The sequence below is a fragment of the Tachysurus vachellii genome, chromosome 23, assembly GCF_030014155.1.
Source record: "Tachysurus vachellii isolate PV-2020 chromosome 23, HZAU_Pvac_v1, whole genome shotgun sequence".
In the NCBI taxonomy this organism is placed as follows: domain Eukaryota; kingdom Metazoa; phylum Chordata; class Actinopteri; order Siluriformes; family Bagridae; genus Tachysurus; species Tachysurus vachellii.
The window spans coordinates 5,963,656-5,989,428 of NC_083482.1; the positions used below are offsets into that span (position 1 = coordinate 5,963,656).

The 25,773-nt window shown below is 37.0% G+C and overlaps 1 protein-coding gene across 1 annotated transcript; it reads left to right on the plus strand.

The window, feature by feature from the left end:
- Positions 1-10,322: 10,322 nt before the first annotated feature.
- On the plus strand, positions 10,323-25,220 carry c1qtnf4 (C1q and TNF related 4). The gene is made up of 2 exons (XM_060859396.1): positions 10,323-10,509; positions 22,102-25,220. The coding sequence occupies exons 1-2, from the start codon at positions 10,479-10,481 to the stop codon at positions 23,220-23,222; spliced, it is 1,152 nt and encodes a 383-aa protein (XP_060715379.1). The 5' UTR covers positions 10,323-10,478; the 3' UTR covers positions 23,223-25,220.
- Positions 25,221-25,773: the final 553 nt, after the last annotated feature.

Genomic DNA, 25,773 nt, shown 5'->3' on the forward strand with positions numbered 1-25,773 from the left:
AGGTTTCTACTTGAAGTCAGTGTTCGGTTTTATCCTTCTAATGCAACCCGTCTTCCTTCCCATTTAAATAAATGGGTGAAAGCCTTCCCCATTATATAACAGGTTTTAGGTCATCAATGCGATAACATATTCAGAGAGGCTTAGCTCAATGCATGATTCTGCCACTCCGAGAAAGGAGAAAATGGAGGGCAGGCTTGGAAACAACTCAGAGGAGCTCTATATCTGACAGCAATGTCTGTACCTCAACTTCTATGTTTTCAGAATGTGAGATCATTACATAACATCATAAGATTTCTCTGATTTATATTATTATCTTAGATTCTTTTGTTGCTGTTGTTATTATTGTTGGTCATGCTTTAATTTTCTTTTATCCTGTCTTTATTGCCATATCCCTTTTTATTTATTACCTATACCGTTGACAAAGAAATCCTACCGAGAGTAACTTTACAGTAATCATGGTTACTAGCTTATAAATGGAGTGAACACTAACACGAGAAACAGAATTTTTGCTTTAGTTATTTTTTCCAAGCAGCAAAAAATCTTTAATAAAATATTTTAAATACACCCAAACAGAGGCAAAGAATTCCAACAGAGCCATCTAGGGGTGAAATGTGAATGCTACCCACATTCTCTGTTCATATTTTCAAAGATGCAAGCTATTTGCTTGGATTTGTTTTTTTTCCTAACAGCCTTCCAATTAGTATTCAGACACAGTCTCATTCTTTACGTCTAGGCTGACAAAATATTTGTCTAATAAAGCTTTTGGTGAATAGTTTTTAAAAGAGCAGATCTGGAAAATTCATGGACATTTGGGTGAATTTCTGGGACACCCCTACCCTCATGCCCCACTCTGACGTCGGGTTTGATGGTAAAATGTCTGGCCGCTTTATGTCCCTCGTCATTCTCAAATCAGTGTGCAACATACATTACGTGAAACAAGTGTTCCAAGAGAGAAAGACAGATTGAAAGCATTGTTTTACAGTATTGTTGAATTGAAGTCAGGGGGGCACGGTGGCTTAGTGGTTAGCACGTTCGCCTCACACCTCCAGGGTCGGGGTTCGATTCCCGCCTCCACCTTCTGTGTGTGGAGTTTGCATGTTCTCCCCGTGCCTCGGGGGTTTCCTCCGGGTACTCCGGTTTCCTCCTCCGGTCCAAAGACATGCATGGTAGGTTGATTGGCATCTCTGGAAAATTGTCCCTAGTGTGTGATTGCGTGAGTGAATGAGAGTGTGTGTGTGCCCTGTGATGGGTTGGCACTCCGTCCAGGGTGTATCCTGCCTTGATGCCCGATGACGCCTGAGATAGGCACAGGCTCCCTGTGACCCAAGGTAGTTCGGATAAGTGGTAGAAGATGAATGAATGAATGAATTGAAGTCCAGTTTGAGAAATTACCACAATTTTAAGCTCTTAAACAATACAATTCACATAATTAAGGCATAGTCACTTATTGGATTAGGATAAGGTATTTTTACCTTTTGAACTTAAGTAAATTATAGTGCATATTGGAAGAGAATTTTACACTATACCATGTTTACAACAAATAAGGTAAGGGCAAGATAAACCACAGCATTTAGTAGACATCGTTTTTTTTTTATCTTATTATAAACAGCTGAGCAATTGAGGGTGAAGGGTGTTTCTCAGGGGTTTATAATTTCACCCACATTTCAAAAGAAACAAGAGAAAATATACATAAGTGTAATAATTGCTTACTGTTTACCTGGCAGATGCTTCTCTCTAGCTGGAACTGTCAACACAATCCATTATGAGTTGTTTCATACAGTACAAATATTCTGTCCCTCACCAAACAGCACTCTGCTCCTTTCAATATATAATAGTATTCTTTGATTTAATATCAACTCAATGCCATGGTTGTAAACATCTACAGATTTGATATGTTGCCTGTCTCACCAAATTGAAGCCAGGAATCAATTATTACATTTAGAAACACAGATATCTCTTGTATTGCCTGTTCTATGGATGTGAGGTTGTACAGTATCTCAGCAGCAACTTTGTGCACTTTCACAAATTTTGGTAGGCATCTTGAGGACCATGTCCTGAAGTTATGCAACAGGCTTTCCAGTAACATCAATACAACTTACAAGCATGCCAGTACCACCTACTGGCTTAAAGTTATAATAACATTCAAAAAAGCCAATAAAACTCTAACTGGGTTATTTCTACTCCTCCATATTTTATCCTGCACTCACCAGTTTGAGCTAAAATGATCTGGACACCACAGCTGTATCACTCTGCTGCCCATTTGTTCATCTACCGTAGCCGTTACCTTACCTCGAGTAGTGGTTCAAGCTCCAGCACTGATAAGCTTCCACTGTTGGGCCTTTGAGCAAGGCCCTTAACCTCCTCTGCTCCAGGGGCACTGTATCATGACCGACCATGCGCTCTGACACAAAGTTGGGATGTGCAAAGAAAAGAATTTCACTGTGCTATAATGTTTATGTGACAAATGAAAAGCTTATATTCTTTTCTTAAGTTATAGCCATGTTTTCTTGTGATTGCTTAAGCAACGATTGTAGCATATCTGTGAATGTGCAGCTCATAGAGTCTTGGTGCTTAGCCACTGAAAGTGCTGTTTGCAGCTTTAATTTTTATTATCATTCGCCCCTCAGTACCACTTGCCAAGTTGGCTAAACCTCCTGCAGTGTATGGAATTGAGTGTCATCTAGTCCAAAGGCAGATATATTTTATGTTGCACCCCAACCACTGAGTTTGTGATTATTGTCCCTGTCTTGCTCTGTACAAGGATGTGGTGTGATTTGCCTTAAATAGCATGTATCCAACTGAAAGACCGCAGTCATGCTGTGGAATGTGTCTTGCATTTGGATTGGTTTGCTAATGTTTGTCTGAATTGCTCTGTGTACAAGAATGCGGTGTGGTTTGCTTTAAACGACCTGCATCCCACTGAAAGACCACATCCATGCGTTGTTTTGGGGATTTTTCTTTTTGTTTTGTTCTTTAGTGATTCCTTTCACTTGAGTATAAGTTGCATGTGCTTGTGAAAATTCCACTGATTGTACCTGATCCTGCCTTAACCTAACCAGTGTATACTTGTATAAACTGTTTATTCTGTTTATTCTATCAGTTTTTAATTCCTGAATTTCCCTCAAATCCCTCAAATCTATGCTATGAAAATTCCACTGATTGTACCTGATCCTGCCTTAACCTAACCAGTGTATACTTGTATAAACTGTTTATTCTGTTTATTCTATCAGTTTTTAATTCCTGAATTTCCCTCAAATCTATGCTATTTAATAAAATCTGCTTAATCAATTGATCAATAATGTCCTATTTAAACAATATTATGCTAAAATAAGTGTGTGTCAATATGTGTAGCAAGTACTAATGTTTAAGCACAATTCCTGATACATATTTTAACTAATGTGACTAGACACTGAAGTAGGACAAAGCAGTAAAAAACAAACAGTACAAAAGGCTTTGCAAGTTCATGAACTGAGCATATTCTTCTCGTCGAACTGTCAGTGTGAGAGACGTTTAAGTTTCAAGTTTATTCCCATGTGCATAGAGCATCTATATACACTGACATTTGTATGGTACATTTGTACACTCCTACACAGACATTTGCAAAAATAGAAAATGTAAATAATGTGTGCAGTCATAAAGTGGTATAGTGGGAGATATTGTACTGTACGTATTCAGTACTATAAATTCTTAGCATATAACAATATCGAAGGTAATAAACATAGAATACAAGGGCATTCAGGGTCAGTGTCTGATATCAGTACAATAAGTGATAATACTCAAAAGATCATGATATGGTGCATATAGTGGGTTGTGCTTGTTTTTGGTTACAGTTCAACAATCTGATGGTCTGTGAGAAGAAGCTTTCCAGCAGCCGGCTGGTGTGGGATCTGATGCTGTAATACATTTACCTGATGGTAGCAGTGAGAGCAGTCCGTGATTCGGGTGGCTGGAGTCTCTGCTGCTCCTAAGTGCTTTTCACACACATCGCCAGGTTTAGATGTCCTGTAGGAAAGGAAAATCACCTCAGATGATGTGCTGGGCTGACTCTGTCACCACTCTCTGCAGAGCTCTTCCATTGTGGGCGGTGATACATCTAGTAAGAATTCTCTCTATAGTAGAAGTGTAAAATTTCTTTGAGTGAGAGTTTGTTTGATTATACACAGGTGTATTGAGCAGCTGGAGAAGTGAGTGAGTGTTGGGAGTGTAGCGTATGGTGGCCAGGTTCTATAGGCTATGGTGTATGTTGTGAACCACAGTTTGTGGATTGTGATGTGGAGCTTGTGAACTTCCAGGCATTTTATTTACATCACAACAGAACATGTGAAATGTGTAACAGATGATTACATACACATGTAACTACATGCATTGCTTAGCATTATCTAACTATTTAATGCAATCCAGTTTATTTTTTAATAGAAGTTGTTTGACTAAAAGTGCTACAGGATTTAAAAAAAACTCTGTTTTTGAATATAGATTCAGAAAGTCAATATTTGAATGCAAACAGAGAGGATTAGTGTGGAATCATGTTGCGTCTGATGAATATGTAAATTTGTACATTGTCATCACTGTAAAATCATAACTCAAAAGACAGCATGTAGATGCAAAACAAAAGAGAGCCCAGATCTGAGCCTTGTGAGTACCCCATTGTGACAGAATGAGAGCGGTCAAATAGATAGGATTAAGTCAGTGTTGTTCTTGAAATTCCCCAGAATTTTGACAAAAAAAAAACATCAGGTAAAAACACCACTCCAGAAATATCAAATAAGGAGGAAGAAACAGCAGTCCAGACATAACGAAAAAATAAGCTTCACTATCACACATCACCTTCACGCATGACCTACTTCTACCAAAGAGAAAAAACTCCTATAGCATGTTTCCTTAAGACAAGCTTTCTGTGTTCTTATTTATTTCAGTCTCTTACCTAATTTTATTTCTAGAGAAAGTCCAAAGAGGCTGAACACATAGTGCTAGGAATAAGGCAGAGTGGACGATTAAGAAACCTCTGAAAAGCTGATGTATTTGAATCAGGTAGGATAGACTAAGATATGAGGAATGTACATATGGGTGTTTTTTGTATAAAATAAAGGTGCACATTTTCTCCAGGAAGAAGGTATAAAACTGTTGTGCACTGAGAACGTGTAAGATTCTATGTGGTAGACAGTCAGTTTCTTAGCAACAGCCCACATACAGCCCATGAGGAAAAAAGAGGAAATAAGGAAGCAGAGAATCCACTAGTCTGATTCTACCTTCTGGATGACATCCCCCTGTAACTGATGCACTGATACTATTGTGATATGTATCTCTGGCAAAACCTGTAGTAGGAGAAAAAAAAAATCTTCCAGCCTTGAAATTTACTCTGCAGCTATTGTGTTCTAGCATAAAGTCCCACTGCACGAACATTATGTGCCATATAAAGAATGAAATTTCTTCATTGATTTTTTTTAAAAAGAAAATAATAGTGTGTTCAGCAGAACTGTCAAAATCTATTTACAAACCATTACTTTAATCTTACCTTGTCATTGTGTGGATTAAAAAAAAAAAAAGTAATTTTCCTTTCATACCAGACACATATGCATACTTCAGTTTGTGTGATGTGACCTATATACAGTACACCTTTTGATTTTATAGCGTGTCTGATCACACACTCTTTTTAGCTAATATCATGCTGAATTCAGTCTTTCTCTTCCCAGCATCAATGGTCATTGCTTTCTGAACAACCCTGTTTGCCAGATTGTTGAATTCTGCTTCCTTTCCTCTCCCCCATCTGTCTCCAAGCTCATCGGGAGGTGAGAATGGATTTGAGATCTCCCCGGGGTTTGGCACCACGCCCTCCTTCTCTCAGGCTTGCACTTTTGCTCATTCTCTCTCTCCCTCTCCATCTCTTTCTCTGTGCCAGATGGCAGTTTATCAGAAAGAGTATCAGAGCAGGACTCAAACAAATGTCCATTTACTTTCAGGGCTTCAAAGTTTTGATACACCGAGCCTGAAACTATCATTAGTTTTAAGGTTGTTCCTTCTCTTTTAGGAGAACAAATGTAAAAGCTTGTAGCTGGAATCAGTACTGTGCTTTAATTTGTAATAGAATCTGAGTTTCCTCATATTTCAAAGACTGCAATTTAATTCTTGGCTTAAAACCTATGCTCTTCTGTACCTGTATACAGCTAAGGAAATTGGAATTGAGTTGTAATATTGTAAATTGAATCCCTCGCAAAGTATTATATTCGACTTACTATAGAAAACTGAAGTTATACTTTAGTTATACTTTAGTTTAGTTATACTAAATGTGTAGATAACATAATACACATAGTTCAAGTGTGAATATGTATTTATGACCAAATGCTTGTGCACATGGACACCTCACCATCTCATCTATATGTGGTTCTTCTCCAAATTTGGAAGCACACAATTGTATATACAGTAGAGAGACTCTTATTTCTTTGCATGCTGTAACATTACAAATTCCCTTTACTGAAACAATAAGACCCAAACACTGTTCCAGCATGAGAGCTCCATGAAGGATATGGTTTATCAAGACTTTAGTGAAGAACTGGCATGTCCTGCCCAAAGCTCTGACCTCAACTCCCCTGAACACCTTTGGGATAACCTGGAACTCTGACTGCACCACAGACCTCCTCAGAGAACATCAGTACCTGATCTCATAAATGCTTTCATGGCTGAATGAACCACAGCAACACTTCAACATACAGTGGAAATGCTTCACAAAAAAATGGAGCTCAATTTAACAGAAATGGAATAGGATGTTCGAAAGCACATGTGGGTGTGATATCAGGTTTCCATATAAATAGATAGATAGATAGATAGATAGATAGATAGATAGATAGATAGATAGATAGATAGATAGATAGATAGATAGATAGATAGATAGATCGATATCAGCACCTATGGTGAAAAGCAGGACTTCACTGAGATGAGGTCCTGGAGATCCTGCAGTAGGAGATAAACAAAGGTAGAGCAGGTGTTATAAAATGTTGTGAGAAAATGTAAATTTGTTGTATTACTAGTATAACATTTTAATCATATTTATCAGAACTTTCATAAAGGTATTTTATGGCAATGATGAATGAATGAACAGGCAAGACTAGGTGATGGTAGATCATTACTCCGACCCCAACCTCCTCAGCTCCAAAATTCCACCTTGCTCTAATGTATATGAGGCGATAATAAAGGCTTCCATGCACCCAATTCATTCATTCATTCATTCATTCATTCATTCAATTCCATCATTTCTTCACTGATTACATATGAAAGATGTACCAGCACTGCTTCTATTACAATCTACTACTGATCACACAGCGTTATTTAGTGTTAGTAAAATTCCTGGCTACTCTACAGCAGCACAGAGATAAAAATGATCATGGTTTGCATCTCCTCCATCCAAATTTATCCTCTCTTTCTACTGTATGTTCTGTTCTTACAACTGCAACCTACAGGTATGGAATGACACACACACACACACACACACACACACACAAAAACACACACAAAAAAATTTGTCATTTTGTCACAGATGTCTCAAGGTTGCAAGTTTCTCACACAGTGTCCCACAGGAGCTTGTCAGGAGCTGAGCATGAAATTGCATGCATCTTGATTTCATATGGTTCAGTTAGCTTCTGGCTTGGCTGCCAGACACATGTCACAGTTACGCTGTCATTGCTAATGCGCTAAACTCTGCTTTAAATCCACGCCAACAGCTAACTAGCAACAGTTTTGCTCCTCGCCAAAATCCAAATGCATAATTTCTGTCTGAGGATTAATAAAAAAAGTGCAATCTTTACCCTGTTGGTGATGATTACTTATAACAGGTATATTTTTATGTTTTCCTCTTTCTACGTGTTGTGTTTTTCTTTTTATTCTTGTTGTATAATTTTTTTTTTACATTTAAACAGACAAGTTTCTGTTTAGGTGGATTTAAAGGATGGAAGAATTGGGTAAAGTGGACTCATAGAATTAGGTTGCTTATATAATCTCAATAGAGGTGGGCGGTTGTGGTTTTGTATGTAAAGCTGTGTGTGTGTGTGTGTGTGTGTGTGTGTGTGTGTGTGTCCATGAACAGGCAAACAAATAATCTAAAAATAGCCACAATTATGCTCAGCCGTAGTCGCACACACAAACACAAATAAAATACGTCACAAAAAGCATATAAACATTGTTTCTGCTTTTATTTAATCCTTTATATACAAGGTAATACAAAATGTTTTGCTGGTTCACTTCATTTTATTATCACCCCACATCTCCTTTCCCCTATTATAAAATCTATACTTCAATTATAATATTTGCTGAGGCATAGCATAGCACAACACAAACATGGCACCATGCAATAATGAAATCAAGGATCTGTTGGTTCTTGCCAAATTAATTATATTCAATTTTACATGAGAATAATCTGGGAAGCAAAATCTAATTATTTATTTGCAGCCAAGATTTTGATTCATAGTTTTTCAAACAGTGTTTTCAATCCGGATGCACAAAGTTTTCTCAGCATAGCCAAATGAGATTATTTATGTGTTCCAGCTGAATATATTTACATAAACAGCATCTCAAAAAGCTCAAAAGGAAGATGTTTAAACTGACCCAAAAAAATGTAAAAAAAAAAAAAAATCTGTGAAAAATGTATGAGCTCTGTCAACAGTTGCAGTAACAGGGATATCACCAGCGAGACACCTGTCCAAGAATAATACCTTACCCTTGAGGGGAATTAAGATTAAAGCAGCTCAATAAAAAAAGCCTTCTGAATCCCTAAGCACAGAGATTTATTGGAATAGCATCCTATTTCACTCTGTCACCAAATCGCAGACTGTAGCTGGGGACATTCAGCGTGAGTGAGAATCAACGGATTATGTGTCACACAAAACATGCATGTGTCTTCACTTACTGGAGACCGAGAAGCAATGAGATGCATACAGACAGCAAGAGCTGTCACTAAATGATTTGTTGATGAAGGTTGTATAAATTCTGATTAATTTGACTGGAATTCTCTCACAGGATGTCAGAACAGCACATTAATGGTCTGCATCCAACTGCTGCGGAGCCATTGATTCCAGCATCATTTTCCAAAATGCTGTACATTTTATAACGACTTCAGGGCCAAAATGTCTGAGAACTAGAACACATGAGAACGAGAAAGACAGAGATTTCAATTAGAAAAAAGATTGTTACTTAATCTACACAACACCAGATTACAGTTGAGAAATAATAATAATGATAATGAACAATCATTAAAGAAAGATAATCAGTTGGTCATATTTTATGTAAGGAACAGTGATTTTATATTGCATGAGGAGAATATTTTGTGCATATTCAGAGAGAGAGAGAGAGAGAGAGAGAGAGAGAGAGAGAGAGAGACAGTAAATGATGGATATTAGTATAATGTTAGACAGCTGAAACTGTGAATTGAAGTGCACTTATCTATCTTGCCTCTTTAACATCGTTCTCCTCAGGGGTTGGTAATGACTAGATAGTGTGAAGAGGTATAATGCTGTCAATTTTCTTGTGATAAAAACAAACCAATTGTGCCTGACAGACAATGTTCATATCTGACCTTTTCATGCCTCAGGATTATATCCAGATGAAGACAGATCAGAATGCTAATGAAAGAGTAAATGTATTCACAACATACCGACAGTCCAGTTCACTTCAGGAGCGCTCAAATGAATATTAGGCACATTCTACAGAGTGAACGCATCTGTCAAGAAAATCCAGACCAATAGAAGACACACCTCTTCAGTAAATACTGAAGTTCATGCTTTGAAGAATGTTGCCAAGGATTTCATGGATCTTCTGAAGCATGAAGTGAACAACTGGTTTGCATATTAATAAGAATACTACCAGATTTCATTCTGGACAACTGGAGATGCATTAAGCTATGTGTGTAAATGCTTGTATAAGACGCATGATATGGACAGGTGTATATGAGGGTATAGTTTAATCTATTCCTAGATCAAATGTAAATGAGAAATTGAAAATGAATGTGTTCTCCTCTTTTTTCATAGACGTTTATGTCAGTATTTTCTGCTCATGCTGAATATCAGTTTCCAAATTGTAAATATTTACCCCAAAACTCACTCGTTCCCTCTAGTTCATGTTCATTTTGATCTATAAATTCTCTTCACACGTTTATGGATCTGTTTAAGAAAAGATGAAGTGAATCTTACTATGTGCCTCTGTACACATTCCCCCCTCTGATGTCACCCCAGATGGTCATTTCTTTTGTTCGTCCTCTCCAGAGTCCCCCGATCTCCTCGTAGCCCCCGATTTCTCTTAGATCCTCCAATGAATGTATGACTCTCACTGCTTATGTGTGTGTGTGTGTGTGTGCGTGTGTGTGTATGTGCGAGAGTGTGTGCTATGCCTGCAGTTTGCCAGACATCAGCAGCAGGTTGAGAACAAACACGCAGAGAAGGGAAGAGAGAGAAGGAGAGAAAGAGAAAGAGAACACACAATACGACTAACAGAACTTTATGCAAACCTCCGTCTACCTACAAGTCAGTGGTAAGAAAAAAATCAAAGCATGTAATCTGTCTATTTGTGTGTCTGTGAATCATCTCTTCGTGTTTTTCTGAATCTATGTATATGAATTTCTCAGATCTGATGCGAGGTCTTTCACAGCATTGTATGCATTTATTATGGTCTACATAAATATGCAATCACCTGTTCATGTATTCTCTTTAGCACATTTAATTCAAAGTGTGAAGCTGATTAGAATCTCAAACAGCTTTACGATGACAGGTTATCTGTAGACCTGTTTATATCTCTGCATGCTATGTGATCTCCATTGCTTCTTTATCTCAGCATCTCACTCCCTTTCTCACACTATCTCTCATGTATAGCACTAAGTTGCCTATATTAAGTACTGGATTAAAAAACAGATTGAAGCAAAAGGTGAAGCTTTGTAATTAAAGGGATTTGAACGTACACACAGCAGGAATATGGTTGATTTTGACAAAAGCGATACACTATCCTTGTTCTATGTCTCAGGCAAGACAATAAAATAGATCTAAACACCAAAAAGAAGGCTGCTTACCTCACAGGTGTGTTTGTCCGTTTGTGTGCGTGTGTGTGTGTGCACATAAGTGTGTGTGTGTGTGTGTGTGCACATAAGTGTGTGTGTGTGTGTGTGTGAAAGATGAGACAGTGTGAGACTGCCAGCTCTCAAAGGACTGATGCTATTTTTAAACAGCAGATAAAAACAAATTTCTATTCACTCGTGCTTTCATATTGTGTTACATCTTCTACAAAACAATTGTTTTTTTTGCATGATAATCACATTACAAATGTGCTTATTATATACTGATCTAAATGATGAAGCGGAGCGGGAGGCAGTGACAAGATCTATGTCTTATTCTTTCTTTCTATTCTATTCTGCTTTTTGTTTTCTTGCTCTGTGAGACTATATTCCATAGTCCAATGTATTAACTGCATTGCACACTAAAGACAAGGAGCACTTAACAACTGTATTATTTAGGTCATACAAACCAAAAACAAAATTGTTAAATACCAAATAAATTATATGACCATTTTAGATTTCCCATATGGAATAACACAGTGAGAAAAAATACAAATAATTAAATTAAAGCAAATTTATTCTCTTAAATTAGACCATTAGAAAGCATATTGCAGTGGAAAATTAATAGCTGATTTGAAAATGTGTGGTTGGGTGAGTCGCTAAGTGACTGTGTGTGAATGATTTGTTTAATGACTCCATTTGTCTAGCTCAAACTCTCAGAGGACTCAATTGGGACTTGATTATGTTACAGTGGTCTTTTATTTTTTTCTCTTAAATAAGGGCACATCCACTGCAGTTACCAAATGATATCAAAATAGTAATTAATTAAATTTGGAAAGGCCAACGTTGCTTTATTTTTACATTATATCATCGTATCATATCACACACAGACATACACACATACACACAAGATGTATTATTTCTGAATGGCCCTTAGTAGTACAGTGATTAATGATGTATTAATTATTGATGATATGCATTAAGTAAAAGGTGGAGGTGGACATTTTCTGACGAGATGTCATTTGTTTATTAAACCAGTAATGTATCACAGTATCTCTGTGATCCTGAGCAGCCCCCATATCCCACACCCACCCACCCCAAATCCCCCCAGGAAATGCACGGCTGTTCTTGTTATACAAAGACGCAGGCTGGGAAAATGTTGTTTGACACCACATCACACTGGTTTTAATTAGTTTGCCTCACTGAGTCTATTACTTATCATAATGCAATAATATGTTTTAGATGTTAATTGACTTGTCTTATGATGCTGTTTGGATGGAACTACTTTAAGATATCTGACTACTAAACATTATAGTGACCAGTGAGAGCTAAGCCATGCTCTGTTTCATTACTAATGAGAGCATTGACCATTTCATAAGGTCAATGTATACTGGATTCCCATTTTCATGACAATCTGGGTTATAATATTATGCTTTTTTATGCATTTTTAGTGATTGCTTATAACTACAATTTTAATATCTCACATCTGATCCCAGCTTTGTGAACAAACAAAAAAGAACAAACAAATAAATGAATAACAGAAAGGATGGATGGATTTATGGATGGATGGATATATCGATGAATGATTGAATGAATGAATGAATGAATGAATGAATGAATGAATGAATGAATGAATGGGTGTTGGTTGGATGACTGAATGAATGGATGGATGGATGGATGGATGGATGGATGGATGGATGGATGGATAAATGGATGGATGAATGAAACCAACTAGAAAGTCAACACTTAACTGCACAAGCAGCTTTCTGAAGGCTTATCGCCAGACAGTGTTGTGATTTTAAAACAATAATAGCAGAACCTCAACAGAGTTATATTTTCAACATCACCTTGACCACCATAATGTAATAGCAGGAGTGTAGCTGCAGTTTTGCCCTGTCACAACAGGTCATTAAAGCTGTCACAGATGACAGACACTGCAACATCTACCCTGAATGACAGACTGCCTTAATCTGCCACTTTACACAACAGTTTGTAAAAACAAATAAAGTACAAAACAACTTCAGCTGAATATCTTCCAACATTAACTTTATTTGTAACATCTATCAGTCTATTCCTTCCCATTACAGATATCGCCTTATTGCGTAATTTCTGAACCATTCCTTTCTATTTCCTTCCTGTTTTTCACCCATGTCTAGCTTTTTTTCTAATGTGTAGATTTGCTCTGATGATTTCTGTTTATTGTGATTTTTGTGTATTGACCTTGGATTGTTCTGGATCCTGATTGTGGATTTTTTTTTATAATAAAACCTTACCATAACAGTGGCGATATAATTTCAATGCCACATTATGAAAATGAGTCTAAAAATAAGTACTGTAAAGAATGACATATCATGACATACTGTATCATGACAAAGCACCATTGTGTTAACATAAACTGCCCTGTAGCTTTTGTGAACTTTACTGATACTCAGAATCATTTATTGTGTATTTTTGTTTTGTTGCTTTTTAGTTTCTAGATTGAGATACCTGACATTAGACCCCAATTCTTAATAATTCTGGACATATATAGCGAACTTTTAACACTTACCAGTCTATGACATCTACATGGTACAATAATGGTATCTTTTCCATTGCCAAAATTTAAATTTTTAAAAACCCCATTTTAACTACACTACAATCATACACAAACAATGAGAAATGGAATGCTTTAAGACTTTAAGAAAATACATAAAACTCTATGAAACAATGATAACACCTTTTCTATAATTAGTAGGATTGAATGATTGGATAATGTAATCAGATATTATGAATAACTACTATAACTGGCACAAATCCTTGAATCTTTGATATATAATTCATTTTGTGAAAGAAAGAAAAAAGAATAGATAAAGAGAGATCATTTTAGAGAGCTTGTAAAATACAATAATACTTCCCCAAAAATAAATTTAATTTCCTTTTCAAATAAATCAGTAAGATTTTATTGAATTACAAATCTCAACTGTAAAACATTTTCAACTTATTGATTAGAAAAATTAAGCAAAACTAAAACAATGCCAACTGGATATTTACACCATCATAATTTTTAAGCAGCATGTAGACTAAAGAAGCTTATTAATAATGTTTTATCCACTGAGCAGCTTCTGTAAGAAGACGAGGATTAGAATGGGACAGATAAATAGTACTCCAGCATGATCAGTGAGAAATAAGTTTTGATGACAAGCTTACTGTAAACAATGGAAAACAGTCCTTTTTTAAATATCATTATTATATTATCCTATTAACTCCGTCCAGGGTGTATCCTGCCTTGATGCCCGATGACGCCTGAGATAGGCACAGGCTCCCCGTGACCCGAGGTAGTTCGGATAAGCGGTAGAAGATGAATGAATGAATGAATATTATCCTATTATAAAGTCCTAAAAAGTATAATTATCATAATTAGAATTCAATAACCTGTTTATGTAAATAACCTTCAGGGGTAATTCACCAGATACTTTCTGTTGAATTAAAAATATTTATTTTACAAAATCAGCACAAAAATAACAATTTGAAAAAAGATGTAGATTTTCTGTCATTGTTCATTGATTTTAAATTTCTTCTGTGTTCTCTGGTTTCCTCCAACTATCTAAAACATATCAGTTGCTGAATTCAGAAGACTAAATTGCTAAAGTGTGAATGAGTGTATGAATGAGTGTATGAATGAGTGTATGAATGTGTGTATATAGTACTGTTCTACACTATATGCCCTAAGGTTATGAACACCTAACAGTCACACCTGTAGGTTTTTCCCACAAACTGTTGTTACAAATGGAAGCATGCAGGAGTATAAGATATCTTTGTACCATTTCAATTTCCCTTCACTGTAGCTAAGAATCTTAAACCTGTTCCAGCTTGACAATGCCCCTCCACACAAAGCAAGCTCCATGAAGTCATAGTTTGTCAAGACTGAGTTTGAAAAAAAAGGATTGTTATCTTCAATTGTCTTATTGATGCGGTTTTGAGGGCCTGTGGCATTAGATTGTTGTTCTTGCCTAAGGTAAATGTCCACAACACGATGTTATTCAGGCAGTGGTGGCTAAGGCTCTGGGTTGTTAATTGGAAGGTCGGGGTTTTAGCCCAAGCACTGCCAAGCTGCTACTGTTGGGCAATTAACCCAATTGCCCCTCTGCTCTGTCACAACCTCTTCAGTTGAGATATGTGAAGAAAAGAATTCTACTGTGCTGTAATCTATATGTGGTGATAATAAAGGCTTTTATGCTACAATTACATCTACTGTTGTAGCCCACCCACCTAAAGGTACAAGCTGAGAGGCTTTTCTTTTCTCTATGGTTGTAAAGAGTACTCAAGAGTTACAGTATACTTTCTGTGACATTAATCCAGTCTGGCCATTTGTCTAGGATGTTCTGCCTGCTGAATTTCTGCTTACTGTTTTTTTTTTTTTTGTCAAATACAGCGGATCCAGAGTTGAGCCACCACCCAAACAATGACAGAAAGACAAGCATATAGCCAAAAATATTTAACTGTTCCATATTTTCAGATTATTCTGATGAAGTACAAACAGCGTTTTGTAATTCTCCCAGTCAGTCACAGGACTAGCTTTCAGGACTGATGCTGGCTCTGAGGGGGGAACAGGACATGGCAGCATCAGTCACTCATCCTTTCCCTGTCTCAATTTCAACCTATGATACTCATCAACTGAGTTTATATTGATTTAGCCTCTTACTGTCCTACTCTTACAGTGAGCTATCATTATCCTGGTGAGTGCTCAGAGCTCATCAAATACTTACATTATATTTACATTTATGACATTTGTCAGACACCCTTACACAGAGAGACTTATATTTATCTCATTTATACAACTGAGCATTTGAGGACCTTGCTCAAGGGCCCAGCAGTGGCAGCTTGGTAATCCTGGTGTTCAAACTCACAACCATCTGATCAGTCAACCAACACCTTAACCACAACTTTCCTTTTCCTTCTCTATAGGGAAAGTCAGATACAGTACAGAAATTTTTTGGACATTTTTAATGATTACTGGCAGTGGTACTGTGTAGAGAGAAAAAGCATCATGTTTGTCCCTGATTCACAAAAGTTGTGTTTCTTGGCAACAGGGAAGATGCAACAGCACAGCGGTACGGATTTGAAACTATTAGGTATCCATCAACAGATAAATCAAACACTGTTACCAGATATATCACCTTACATCATGTGCTGATATATTTCCCTACAGCTTCTCAAGAAATAATAAACAAACAGGCTGCCTTCATGCAGAGGGCAAGCCTACTGGGGTTCATCGAGTAATTGGTAAAACACATTAAAATTATAGAGCCACACAAAAATGAAAATGTCTACTTGAATCAAAAAAAGGCATAAGCACAGGTATCTCTCTCATACCTTGGGCTGTTCATGAACTGTAATAATAAAATTAAAAGCCTTAGGATGCAAAAAAAAAACAAAAATAAAAACAAATCCATGTCTCATATTTGGCCTATATTTTAATTCACCATGCAACATCCAACACAAAATGGTTGCTTGCTCTTTTGTAGTGCTTACTGGATCTGTGTAGAACCTTACATCAAAGAGCTATAAACGATTCAAACTAGGGCCTTTTTCTTTTTGACATTTAAGACTTTTGATCATACAAAGGCCATTAAGGAACCTCTTAAGGTGTGTGTGTGTGTGTGTGTGTTTGTGTACTGTATGGGCGTGTGTGTGTGTGTGTGTTTGTGTGTGTGTACTGTATGGGCGTGTGTGTGTGTGTGTGTGCGTTCTTTTTTTTGCAGTGTTTGCATAATATTTCTCAGAAAATATGTAATATGGCAAAATGTAGCCCACGTGTGAACTGCATAAACAGGACTAACTAGAAAACATCAGCACAACATGATTATATTGTAAAACAGGGAAAATCAATCATGAATAGAAAAATTGAACACAATTTTAAATGAAACTGAGGGATCTTTAGAATGTTTGAGGGATTTCCAACTTGAGTTGAGGAGTTTGTGGTTCGTCAGTAAAACTGAGCTTGAAAATTTTCATAGTTAATCTAATAATTGCTGAGATCTTCTGGCCAGGTACACAAACCTAAATATGTAAAACCAGGGGCAGCTTCCACCACATCCAATATCAGCCGTTCAGCAAACACTCCATACATTTTCAATTCTAGTGAAATACTTATTACCACTTTGGAATGGCCAAACAGGCTAAAAATATTTTTTGCTGTTTTAGGGATATAAACTGTTGTTTCATTATGGGAGAACATGCTCACTGCCCCAGTTACCTCTTTAGATTTAATATTGTACCTGGGGGTATAAAAAGTGCTACTATGGGTCCACTGGGGAAGGAATCATTCTGGCCCAGGCAAGCTGATAGCTGTATAAAAAACAATCAAAATGAAAACCAATACATTTCCACAAACAAAGGCAACGTGTAAGTGCACAATTGTGTAAGTGCACAATGTATTATTTACATAATTATTTCTTTTATAACATATACTGCAAAAATTGGGAGACTAATGGAGTGGATAATGTCTGTACTTTTAAAATGCGCGTGCACCAAGGTGACATTGTTTTCCCAGCAAATGTTGAGTACATAATGAAAGATTTGTCTGACATTTAGTTGGACCGGCTTCAGGTCTTTATGTGGTTTTTGATATGTAGCTGGAACTTTTGTTGAGACCTGCCAGTCCTGGTTAGTGACATACTTTAAGCTCCTCTGTTTTGTCTTGACTTAATATTGTTTGAGTCTACTGTACTGTACTGTACCCCTAAGCTGTTGCAGGTTAAAACAACTCAGTGAAACCACAACCTGGAAATTAAAGCCTAGAGTCTGTGGAAAAAGGACAAAGCCATTGGTCCTTTGTGCCGTTGACAGCATTTTGATGAATAGACACTATTTTAAGCAAAAAACACAGCATTAGCAGAAAGCAGGGAGTAAACAAATTCAAAATCTAATTAGCTGTCAAAATCCTTTTAAAATGCAATACACGTCAATGCATTTTAAAGAGATATGATATTGCTTTTGTACCTCAAATAAAGCTGTTTTGTGTGTAATAATAATACGCATTAGTAATTCAGTGTAAAGTAAAGAAGTTACAATCCGAGGCTCTGATGTAAGAAGAAGCATTTGTTTAAATAAACGGAATTGGCAGGCAAACATCCTACAGTATACTGTAGATCTTTCAGAAGTTTACAGTTTTGTTTAAATACTAGATCTTACTGACTTTATTTAACTTGATATTGCAGTTGACGCAAAGGTTGTGTTATCTATCTCTTTACCCTAAAATTATAAATAGCAGAACGTGCCCTTAACTGATCATAGCTTCATACCTCATGCCTAGGTTAAAGAACCTGATTCTATCTCTATGTCTTTGTCCAAGATCCAGTTCCTGTTTCTTACTATTTGCGGACAATTAACAAATTAAAGGGCAAATACTGAATAAATGATTGGTGAAACATATCAAAGTGCAGTTGCTTTTTGACATCCTTACGACATTAAATAATTAAACAGTGGACATCCTTACATACACTGTAGCATGTACTGTATAAAATGCTAAGAAATCCAAGTTGGCCTTTGTAGAAGATGGCAAGAGGAAAACATCTAAGTGACTCTAATAGAGGGTTCATTATTGGGCAGGAGCTTCAGTCCCTATTTACTGTAGCTGCTTGTGCTTCAGCTGGAACAATGTGTGATATCGGCATTTAGATAAGTGTGAAAGGCATCAGAAAATAAGGCTGGACATTGTGCTCGATAGCACACCTTTAATAATGACTTACGGCATGTAAGGAAAAATAATATAGCTGTTCTTTAGGTGACTGAAAAAGTCAATGCAGTATCTACAGTAACTACATAGAGAGAGATGTAACAGTAGTGTTGCAGTGTGTAAACACATCATTACATAGAAAGCTACAATTACAGAGTTCAGTGGTGCAAAACCACTGGACTACAGAGATATGAAAAAGATAATGTGGTCAGATTTGTCCTACTTGTATTTGCTCTACTATATTCTTGAAAACGAGAGAGCTTGTGTGCTGGTAGAACAGTCTTGAGCGATAGGGGCTTTCGAATTATGGTGCAGTGCTCACAGTACAGAGACCTTTTGTAAACCTCCATCCCCCACAAGACACACACACACACACACACACACACACACACACAGAATTTTCTGTAAGGAAATGTACATTGCACAGTATTCTGTGCAAACATGACTCAATTGCCTGAACCCAAATGACAAGTTTTAAATTACTCTGAAATAACTGCTTTTTCCAGGTACAGAGCTATCTCAGCCTCAATTGATTTTTTTTTCTCATAAAAATCCAGCTCAGGTGGAAATGGTTGTCTTTTGTCCTCTATGACTGATCCATTGCCTGATTGTCCTCTTCAATATCTCATTTAATTCACTACTTTGTGTTGTGTCGGTAAAGTGAAATGAATTCACATTTTGAAAAACGAATCCATGTTACCTAAAACGGTGGGATGCTTTGTGTTCAGCAGACAGAGCAGTTCACAGCATGAAGATTTCAACAGTCCACATGTCATTGTGAACATCGAGAGCTGACTCATACAGGAGATGTTTTTTTTTTGTTTTTTGCAGATGCAAGCAATATTGTTACATTGAAAGTGTAATAACATTTCTATGGAAACCTCTTGCAGCATTTGTGCTGTTTTTTAGCTCATACGGTGATTCACATGTTCGACTATCAGCTGTGTGTATGAGGCAGCATGACTGGGATGGACAGTGTGCTGCAGCTTGTTGATGTATTCTATTGTATTATAGTCAAATATCAGCTATCAGGATGATTGGAAATGGCCAGACAGAGCAGGCACAATTCTATTCTATTTACTGTATCTGTCAATGCACATTTGTTGTAATCAAATAATTGAAATCATTTAGATCATTTATAAAATGCATTGCTATGCAGTGTTATTTTGTTTAGAAGGAGGTGAAATATGATTTCAGGAACCCGGACTGTCTGAAGGTAGGAAATATAGAAAAGGTAGAAATAATGGTCTTATTGCAAGTGTTTCAAATTTTGCCTAGTTTTGAAAAAAAAAAAAAATATTAGCTAGATTTTGTGATTAGAGTCAATTATGTTGAGCTGAGCAGAACAACCTGAATGACCAAAACATGCTGAAATCTCCATTACTACGGTCTACACACTGAATGATCCTGTAGCTGAACTTGACATAAATATACACATAGATCTAGATCTAAATATACACAGAGATCTAGATCTGACCAGAAAAAGGTAAAAAGAGGTCGATACTATACTATTGAGAAAGGTATGTGGACCTGACCATCACACCCATACAACACCATCCCAGATTTAGTCCCTGTTTGCTGTTAATAATTATAACCTACAATCTCCTGTGAAGGCTTTACATTAGAATTCAGAAATTGGCTGTGGGGATTTTATTTGTCATTCAGCCACAACAGAATTAATGAGCTCAAGCACTGATGTTGGATGAAGAGGCCGGAGGTGCATTTACTGTTCCAGCTCATCCCAAAGGTGTTCAGTGGGGTTGAGGTCAGGACTCTCTAGTTCCTTCATGAAGCTTGCTTTGTGTACAGGGGCATTGTCATGCTGGACCAGATTTGTTCCTCTTAGTCCCAGTGCAGGGAGATACAAAGTCAATCCTATACAATCCAACGTTATGGCTATAGTTTGGAGAAGGTCTACATATGGGTGTGATGGTCAGGTGTGTATATACATTTGGTTATATAGATAACATACAGTACTGATTCAGATTTGCATGAACATTAAACGACAATGAATTATTTTGCTAATTTAGACAAAACCTCAATTAAAACACAGTAACCATATCATTATTGTGCCACACTCCATTTCTCCTTACTTTTCTGAAATCTCAGAAGATCTCATTATCAGAATCTGATCTGTATTATTATTCATAATTTTTTTTTGCATGCTTTCAGCTTCTGTGCTGGCAGGAAGCAGTTTGTAGTGTTGGTCCGTGGCTGACTGAAGCTGTTGTAATTCGAAACGATTCTCTGATTGGAACAGAGACTCGGGTGAAGCTTACATGAACATATTAAAGTGGCAATAATGCTTGATTTATATAAATGTTTAATTAAGTGATCCTGATTTCTCTGATGGTTCGGCTACCGTGATGCCTTCTGACTGTGACACTATGATCTAAATAAAAATAATAAAAAAATGTAAAAAAAAAATTGATTACACAACTGAGATAACACACATTATGCAATAGCGTTGAGTCAGCTTCTGCTACCCTTTATTACTCTGATCCAGCATGTATCTCATTAAACTCCCTTCTGCAGGCAAGAGAAGGAGGCTGAGCCTGTTATTAGAGTTCTTGTAGTACAACAGTCACCAAAGGCAGTAATATATACTGTGTTTTAAATTTTACCCCCCGCTGGCACTTTGCATCTATAATATCTATTATTAACTACAATACAAAAAAAAACACAGTAAGCAGCAAATTATTGGTATATAATCTAAAACCTTTACGTTCTTTTGTGTGGAATTCAATCCCAAATAAAAATATATATTCAGTTGTTTGTTCAGTTGCATTTTAACTCATTCTTGATAAAATTGTTATTGTGATCATTGTCCATTTATTAACAGAAAAAGACTTTAGAATGTATGAGTGTAGCTCTTCATATGGTCACTTCTGAAGCTAAATGACAAATCCTACAAATAAGCATGCATAATAAACATCCTGAAGCTTTAACTAAAATATTGAGCAATAAAGATTTGGTCTTCAAAACGATCAAGGCAAATAAAAAAAGCCACATAGTCTGGTGTGTATATCTGCATTGAGAACAGCGTTCCGGGATCTACAGCAAGTCTGGTCATGATAAGTGGTCACTGAATAAATGAATCATCATTAGCTTCATCATTAATCTCCTGAGTACCACATTAAATTTTATACCAGGAGTTTGTTTCTAATATTCTGAAACAAAATTGTACATGGCCTTTGCTTCATTAAAGAAAACGTTACGGTTTCAATTTGAAACTCATGGTTATAGTCCAATTAAACAGATGCAAAATAAAATTAACTGTGATTAAAACATTCATCGTTTATATGTTTAAAATTCCTGTATCTGACTCTGACTCTGAAATGCTTCTCTTCTTTCCCAACAGGAGCGATGTTGCCAGCTGCCAGGTCCTTGCTGTTATGTGCTTTGTGTCATGGGTTGGCCGTGTGGGCATTTGCACGCATGCCCGATGCGGTGGAGCTGCGATCAGCATTTTCTGTTGCTCGCACTACCAGTATGGAGGGCGGGCCAAAGATGGTCGTCACCTTTGACAAGATCTATGTCAATATCGGCGGTGACTTTGAACCAAAAACAGGATTATTTCGCTGCCGGATCCCTGGAGCATACTATTTCTCCTTCACCGTGGGGAAGTTCCCACACCGGGACTTGTCTGTGATGCTGATGAAGAACCGGAATGAGGTACAGGCAATCATATATGATGACAACGGAGGTGAGGAACGTAAGGTCCAGAGTCAAAGTGCCATGCTGCAGCTCGACTTCGGTGACACCGTCTGGCTACGTCTCCATGGTGATCCACGCTATGCAATCTATAGCAACACAGGGCACTACACAACTTTCAGTGGATACATGATTTACCCAGATATATATACATTCCAAGAACACAAAGAACAGATCAGTAACGAACAAGCAACAATATTCGCCCACCATACAACACAGCAAGTGGACACAGAGGGGACTGTGAGCGAAGTAAAGAAAGAAGAAGAGATCTATGAAGAGAGGAGGGATGTTGAGGAGGAGGAGGACCAGAGGTGTGCTTTCTCAGTTGGACGAACCCAGAGCATTCTCGGCATAGATAAAGGTTATCCTGAACACAAGCCAATAACATTCGACACTGAATTTGTCAACATTGGCAATGACTTTAATGTGAGTTCAGGTGTATTCATATGCCGTGTACCCGGGGCCTACTACTTTTCATTTAATGCTGGTAAGCTGCCGCACAAGACCCTTTCTGTGAAGCTGATGAAGAATCACTTGGAGGTCCAGGCTATGATATATGATGACAGTGATACTGAGAAGGCCTTGCAGAGTCAAAGCCTGATGCTGCAACTGCAAAAGGGAGATACAGTGTGGCTCTACAGTCACCAAAGGGAAGGGTTTGGTGCATACAGTAATCATGCGAAGTACATCACCTTTACTGGATTTCTGGTGTACCCAGAAGTCCCCCGAAGCCACCTTCAGCAGCAAAAGCAGGGAAGAGGTGTTTAAGTAGAACCAAGGCACAGATCTCTCTGTCTCTATCTGTGATCAGAGGTCAGACTGACAATGGGTTTGTCTGCATGTGGACTGCATCCAAATACATTATTTCACTCTGTCAGCTCTTGTGAACTCATGCAGGGAAACTTAAAGTTGTGATCTTTCAGTCCTTTTCTGTGACTCTGAATGTTTGCAGTTTCTCCTGATGTGTCATTCTTGTGGAGAATCTATGTTCTAAGCACAAATGCTTAATTAAAAATATTACAAAATATGTATTACAGATATTGTGAGCAAAAAGTTGTTACATGTAGTGTCACTGATCCCCAAAGAGATCTATGCACTGAAAATGCCTTGTCTCAGTATTGTCTGCTGAGCAAAAATTTTTACAACTAGTGGCACTTCATTCAGTGTTCATAGCTGATAGAAAAACATGGAAACAAATGACCAGTGTAGAGCCCTGGGGCTGTGTTCACAAAAAAGCTAAGAGAAACTTACAACAGATATAAAAACAGGTTAAAAGTAAAAAAAATAAAAAATAATAATAAATAACTCACAAATGGAGTTTAAAAAAAATCTGAAGTCTGGGAGAAAAGTTCCATTTATCTATTCTATCTAAAGCTCCACCTTATTCATTCTAGTTAACAGTGACGTCACATCTTCATTATTTCTTACTGATAACAGTGTTTTTGTAGCAGAAGCTATCCAGAGGTTTTGCCTAAATTCTTAGACATCACCACCTCCCTTTCCTCTAATCACTAAACTTTCCATTTAGTTGAAGTTGTTCAATCAATCAATCAATCAATCAATCAATCTTCAGTAATTGTTTTATCTTGGTCTTGGTGAATCCTTAGCGTAGCCTATTGCATGAACACCATGCCTGAAGGAGAAAAACACATTGAATGTTAGACCAGTCCACTGACACCATAAACTCACTGATGCCTAGGGACAATTTAGCATTGTTAATGTGTACATGTGTTAGGGAGGTGGTAGAAATCCAGAAAATCCAGAAGAACCCAAAACAGGTAGAACATTCACAGAATCTTCACCTTGCACCCAAACTCAGTAATACAAAATCGGAATTGAACCAGGGACACTGGAGAGCTGATGCTACAATGCTACCTGCTTCACCGCTGTGCTTGTGTTTGTTTATTGTTGATGTGACGAGCAAATTGTATTGCATTTCAGGTCTCGGTTCTCCATACAGCCTTCTGCTGTAAATGTTCAACATGAATATGTCAAGAATTGTTTTTTTAGTGTCATTTTTTTGTGATCACAGCCCCAAGTCCAATTAAAGACGTTAGTAGAAATATTCATCAACAAGGCAAAAGTATGAGAAAAATGGGAAAATTGCATGCAGCTTTAGTTCACTCATGAAAAATATTGTTCACAGTCCTTGTTTTGCATGTGGAGTATTTACTTCTATGACACACTCCTTTGGAGTCTTGCTGGTGTTTCCCTTGCACATAGTGTGTACACATTTTTGATCCACTTAAAAAGTGAAAGTTCTAGGTGTTATTGCTGGGATCACCAACTTGCTGTGAACATCGTATACATTCTGCTAGTAATAATCTGCCCAACAATATGTTCCTAATCACTTTTAAAAATGAGAATCTCTTTTGAAACCATATTTCACAAGTTTTGCTTGACCTACTAGTGCATGCTACTATTGAGAAGTTACTTAATATAATTGAAGAGCACACATACCACATGTCCACAAGTCCACACAGGGATCTACTTAAGTTCTACTTGATTTCTATCCATTTACATTTTCGTGAATTTTCACATTTTTATTAACTTGACTGTTGTCATAGTGATTCACGGTGTAATATGCGACCATTAAAAGCAAATGTTGTGATATACTGAGATTTACCTTAAATCTATAGTCTTTGACTAGCCAGTTTTGTTTGTGAGATCTGAGTTGAGGCTCAGAGAGATGTATCTCTTTTCCAGTGTTCTGTGGATGTTTTTGTGATCGATACCAAAGTGAATAAAAAAACTGCCTGTAAACAATTTCAAGTTTGAGGTCCTGTACATTATCATTACATTATTTGGTGCGAAAACATTAATCTAATAGCTCAGCGTGTGTACATTTTGCGTTATAATGATATATCAGCTATCAAGAACAATGTACAAATGGACACTAAGGAAAACAAATGACAAAAATATTACATGGTGACTGTCCAAAAACCTGAAAAAGTTGACCAGTAAGAAACTCTATGTAAAACTTTTTTTAAATTTTTCATATTAACTCATGCTGAACAGAGGCATGCATTGGGCCACTCCACATGTGTCACTGTGAAAGTATTCATTTACATTTACAGCATTTGGCAGACGCCCTTATCCAGAGTGACGTAAATAAGTGCTTAAATCTCTAACATTGGATACATTACTCTGGTTCACTAGGTTACATACTTAAGATACCATGAGTCTAAAACATTGCTCAAAGTTACAGTGAAAAAGTGTCAAAGGTTTTTTTAATACATACATACATACATACATATATATATATATACGTATATATATATACATATGTATGTATTAAAAAAACCTTTGACAACCTTTG